This window comes from Labeo rohita, unplaced genomic scaffold (genome assembly GCF_022985175.1).
Source record: "Labeo rohita strain BAU-BD-2019 unplaced genomic scaffold, IGBB_LRoh.1.0 scaffold_71, whole genome shotgun sequence".
Lineage (NCBI taxonomy): Eukaryota > Metazoa > Chordata > Actinopteri > Cypriniformes > Cyprinidae > Labeo > Labeo rohita.
This window is the reverse complement of record NW_026129645.1, coordinates 731,851-737,232: the sequence shown is the minus strand read 5'-3', so window position 1 is coordinate 737,232 and position 5,382 is coordinate 731,851. Positions and strand designations below refer to the sequence as shown.

Genomic DNA, 5,382 nt, shown 5'->3' with positions numbered 1-5,382 from the left:
ATCCTAAAACCAGTAACTGAACCAACTGCATTATACTCAAAATTTGAAAGTGCATCCTAAAATATCAAATGACGCATGTACAGCTGAATTGGGACAATACACTTTATTAATCACATAAAAAAATGACCTGAGTTCATACTAGGCTCAAGCTCTGCAATGTCAGGAGCAGAACCTGCACATTAGTGCCCACTAGAAAGATGCCACTAATTCACCTAGAAGACAGAACTCCATTTCTGGACTTATTTTGGAAGAAAACTCCACAAGCAGCAAAATATGTATCACCCTGGCATAAACAGAGTCTCAGACAGTGGACAAAACAAAAGTCAGAAATATACATTTTAACATGTTTACAGAAGATAAAACAACAGGCAAATACAATTTTGGTCTGTAGCCTGTAGAAGTATATAGTGTATTTCTTGAGTACCATGCTAATATTTTGTCTTCTGCACACTGTATGAAGCAGGAATTAATAAATCAGATTTCATAAATGATGTGCAGGTCTAATTTAAATTATTATTTAATAAACTAAATAAAAATACATAATACAAAATGCATTTAATATTTGCAAACACAAAAAAAGGAAAACAAACAAAAACAAACAAACACACAAACACTTGTAGTACACAGGGTTCACACAGATACTGCAAAATGAAATTCCAGGACTTTTCAAGCACTACTTTTCGGGTTTTCAAGGACCAAAATCAGAGATCTCACCTGTCGAACAATATCATTATTATCTTTCAAATTCTAATAAATAAATGAAACAAATTGGTACAAAAAAAGTGCAGCACATGCAAAGCATGCAATGACTGAGGCAATTTTAACATTTGAAAGGACACTATGGCAAAGTTATCGCTTTCCTTATTAATTTTTTTTCATGAATATATGACTGACCTGATAAATTAAAGTTACATCATAATACTTGTCTTCTAATCACAAAAAGCAAAACAATGCAGTTGTATTTTGAAATGTTTTAACTAATCTAGGGCCATAACTAACAATTATTTTGGTAATCAAGTAATCTACGGATTATTTTGACAATTGAGTAATCTGATATTTTTAGTAATAAAAATAGACATATACTCACAGCATATACAGTAAAAGCCTGAACAATATAATGCAAGCACAATTAAAGGTTTCACCACAAACTCTGCTTTACCTTAAGGAGTATCACTGTCACGAGATCTCATGCACTCCTGAAAGCCTGGTTAAATGGCCCTGTATTTATATCAGATGTGCTGCATTGGTAATTTTGCTTCAAAAGACTGTTTAAAAAACAAAAATGAACATTAATTTCACATATACTGCCTTTGAAAAATTTGAGTACTTTTCAAGTACCTTTTACATAAATGTTGTTTTCAAGGGTTTTCCAGTCAAATTCAACTACTTTAGGCACTTTAAGCACCCTGTACGAACCCTGGGTACAGAACTGTTAAGGCACTAACATATTCACAGAATCATGTATCTTTCAACTAAAAAAAAAAAAAATTCGAGATCATTCTGTTATATACTAAGAGCAACGCAGTACAAACAGCAAGAATATAAGAGCACAAAACAGTGTCTCTGACACCAGAATGAAACAATGAAAGCTGTAACAAATTAGTTAAAATAAGTTTTGAAACTTTTACATATTTATTCCTGTCGCTGTTGTTTATCTTCAGTCGTAACAGGAGAGAATATTGCCGCTTTAATTTTTTTTCTATAGATGACGATCAAACAGGCTATAAGCGCTATTAATAATGCAGGTACTCCAATGTAAACCCAGAGCAAAGATGATGATGTAGCATCTTGTTCTGCTTCTTCGTTTCCTTGATCAGCTGATTTGGTTCCATATTCTGTTTTTGGTGATTTGGTTTCATTTTCTGTTGTTGACTCTGCAAAGAAAAAAAGAAAGACCATCATTGCAATGTGACAACGGCACAAGATCTGTCTGTAATGTATATAGAGCAGCATTCATTAATTGAACTACACACCATTGACAATCAGCTTTACAGATGAATGTTCAGATGAGTGTGAGATGAGACAGGTGTATTTTCCTGCATCAGCGTGTTGAAGATTGATGAGTTCAAGAGAGAAGTTTCCTCTCAGATACGCATCAGGAAAAGTTTTAGCTCTGCTCTTGTACCGTTGGACCTGTAACTCTACTGAATCTTTACCACTGATTATATCATACACAATCTCACGGTTATTGTGCCTCCAATGCACATTAATGTCTTGAAGTTTACGATCATGCTGAGTTGAAGAACACGGCAGGACAACAGAACCATCTATTACGGCCTCTACTGTGATCTGCAGACACACTGAAATCACCCAAACTTTAACTGTAAACACACAGTCTGACATTTATACATATTCTTTCTTTTAATGCCATGCCAGATTATTTGGAAATTCATGGCAAAATCCATACTTTAGTTAAAATGTTAAATACGAAATAAAGATATCTGACACATTTCGCTAAATATTCTAAAACAGGTATTAAGTTTTTCAAAAACCCTTTTTAAAGTAATAAGAATTAAACAACACAGAAATATAACAATCCAGTAAATGTTTTGGATGAATGTATCTATTAAATGTTTTTCAGATGCTCACCTTTATTAATCAGCACTGCAAATACACAGAAGCAGAAACTGCAGAAATAGAACAAATAATTTCCATTAATTTCTTGTAGCTCAATCAGTAGATTATCACACTAGCAAGTTTGAGATGATCACATGATCACCACAAGGTGCACGCTAGTAAAAATACTTTCTGACTTTATGGGTGTTTCTTAAACGGATGGCTGCATCCTACCGAGGCTGCATCCCTCCTAGTTTAGTCCTTCAGAGGTTTGTAGACTAGTAGGGGTGGGAACCTTTCGGTACCTCACGATACGATTAAAATTGTTTCTTGGGGTCACTATTTGATTAAAAATTGACTCACAATTTTTCAATCATGATTCACAAAGCTTTTGTGCACACTGGACATTAAATGCACCAGTATTTTAATACAAAAACAAACCAGTCTATAGTATGGATGGTCCTGACTCAAGAAATCAGTGTTTCCTATTGACTTTTAATTTCCTAATAAATCAAAAATATTCCACACTTCTTGTCAGGGATCATACCGTGTTCATAAAAATGTTCCTTTCTGAAGAAAGGAAATAACGTGTACTACAAAACCCCTAAATACGAGATGGGAGAAAAAAAAAAAAAAAAAAAAAAAAAAATATATATATATATATATATGTATATATATGTATATATATACTTCAGTGCTTTCTCTTGCAATTATATCGTTGGGTAATTATACTGTATATAAATTGCAGACATCAGGGAGTAGTTATTAATATGTTTTACGGAGTTGTGACCACTACATTTTTAGCGGTCATAACTTTTGGAGAAAAATTGAGCAGATGGTGGACTAAGATGAAGATTTCTAAAGTGCATGTGTCGACCATCTGCATTCATGTACACCTCAAAAGGAGTATACTTTGAAAGGCTCGCGTTTGACTGTGTGTAGGGCTGTCAAACGATTAATCGCATACAAAATAAAAGTTTGAGTTTGCCTAATATATGTGTGTTTACTATGTGTAATTATTATGTATATAAATATAAACACGTCCATGTATATATTTACGAAATTTATATAGTATATATAAAGTATATAGTATATATAGTATATGTATTTATTATCATTTCTAAATAATTTATATTATATAGAAATACAATTATTTTGTACATAAATAACAAATATCCCTTAAATATATACATTAATTTCTGTGTATTTATATATACACATAATAATTTCACACAGTACACACACATATATTAGGCAAACTCAAACTTTTATTTTGTATGCGATTAATCATGATTAATCGATTGACAGTTTGACAGAGTATTATTTTGTTGGATAGTCAACAAAATAATATTAATAATACTGTGCGTTTGTTGCGGCATTGATGTGACAATGTAGTGCAATATCCCAAATCAGGGCTGTACTTTTACTTTTCTTTTTAATTAAAAAATGTAGGAGCACAGTCAAAAATTTCAGGAGTACCTTAATCAGTAATCAAAAAATCAGATAAAAATTTTTTTGCCTTGCTATCACAAGGTGATATTTGACTCCTTAGAGTGATTTAATTTGTAAATCTGCTTTGCAAAAAAAGATATAATTTAGCAGTAAATGTTCTTAAGTGGTGTATCTTTACACATCTTATCCTACTAGTAAAACCTTGAGAACTCTGAATGCACTTTAAGATTTTACGAAACAAGTTACTTTCAAACAAACAAACAAAACAAACAAACAAACACACACACACACACACACACACACACACACACACACACACAAGCACTGTGACATAAAATGCTAATGTTTAATGCTAGCCGAAAAACTAAATAATAGTAGTTAGTAATAATAGTTAGTAATTTTCCCACGGATACACAAGTAAATATCATTAATTAGTAATTAATGTAATAATGCCGTCCAAAGGCTTTGATTGTAAATTTTAGTTGATATCAGTTGGACAACAACAATACAAAGAACAATAACAAACCAGGCCAGCCGCAGTTACAAGCACACAAACTACGTTAAGTCTTTTTGCACGGACCAGGGCAGTTTCAAAGTGAAACATGTGGGAATAGGCTACGACGTGTTTTGCATGAACAGAGTGTCGTTAAAAACCATAAAACATACCTGATGATCATGGTTAATCAGTAACAGATATTATATTGGAACCGAAAGTATGTTTTCCTTTTCACATTTCCGGGGTCGGCCTTAGCGGAAGTCGTCATAGATATATTTAAAAAATATGTTCAGGTAAATAAAAGACCTAAGCACAAGCTCTTATTAATTACTATTATTATTATTATGTTCATGCTTGCGCTTCCACAACTTTCCAAAACAAGAAAAAAATATAGAAAAATTGATTACGGTTATCAGAAGAAAGATGATGTCAAATTTACATCACTTCCTCAGTTGCTGTATTAGAAACAAGGAGGTCAGGAATTGACTGGTTAGCAGGTTCCTGTTAGACATTTCCGGTCACGTTCCTCTAAACCCCTGCTGGTAGAGGCTGGAACTACACCAACAGATGGCAACTTCCAAAATAGCCTCACATTGTTAACCAATTAAAGAAGGAAAAAAAAATTGCTAGTTTTACAGTGTTAATGAAATACTTTTAAAAATAATACTTTTTAAAAAAATGAAACTATGACAATATCCAATTTATCTGTATAACTTTTAAAACAAAAAAGGTAGAGTTACAGACAGGTGTTATTTCTCCATCCTTTTCAAGTGCCGATGTCATAATTGTGTCAAACATTGTTACAAGTTTTTCAGTTTCTGAGATTTTTAGTCTCAGTTAGTGTGGCCTACATAAATATTCATAAGCTTCATGCATGT

At 32.6% G+C, this 5,382-nt stretch overlaps 1 protein-coding gene across 2 annotated transcripts; it reads right to left on the bottom strand.

Moving 5' to 3' along the window:
* Nucleotides 1-88: 88 nt before the first annotated feature.
* On the bottom strand, nt 89-4,753 carry LOC127161676 (CD276 antigen homolog). Of its 2 annotated transcripts, XR_007827140.1 has the most exons (5): nt 4,675-4,753; nt 2,590-2,627; nt 1,974-2,300; nt 1,160-1,874; nt 89-714 (listed from the first exon to the last, which is right to left on the bottom strand). XR_007827140.1 is itself a non-coding variant. In XM_051104391.1 (4 exons), the coding sequence occupies exons 1-4, from the start codon at nt 4,683-4,685 to the stop codon at nt 1,633-1,635; spliced, it is 618 nt and encodes a 205-aa protein (XP_050960348.1). In that variant the 5' UTR covers nt 4,686-4,753; the 3' UTR covers nt 89-1,632. The 2 variants fall into 2 exon arrangements, 1 of the variants encoding a protein (XP_050960348.1); XM_051104391.1 differs by having other exon boundaries at nt 89-1,874.
* Between the last annotated feature and the right edge of the window lie 629 nt (nt 4,754-5,382).

Bases quoted from the DNA above. Each gene is read 5' to 3' on its own strand.
- LOC127161676 (XM_051104391.1), bottom strand. The intron at 2,301-2,589 runs GTGAGCATCTGA...GGGTGATTTCAG, and splicing joins TGCAGTGCTGATTAATAAAG to TGTGTCTGCAGATCACAGTA. The intron at 1,875-1,973 runs GTGTGTAGTTCA...TTTTCTTTGCAG, and splicing joins TGTAAAGCTGATTGTCAATG to AGTCAACAACAGAAAATGAA.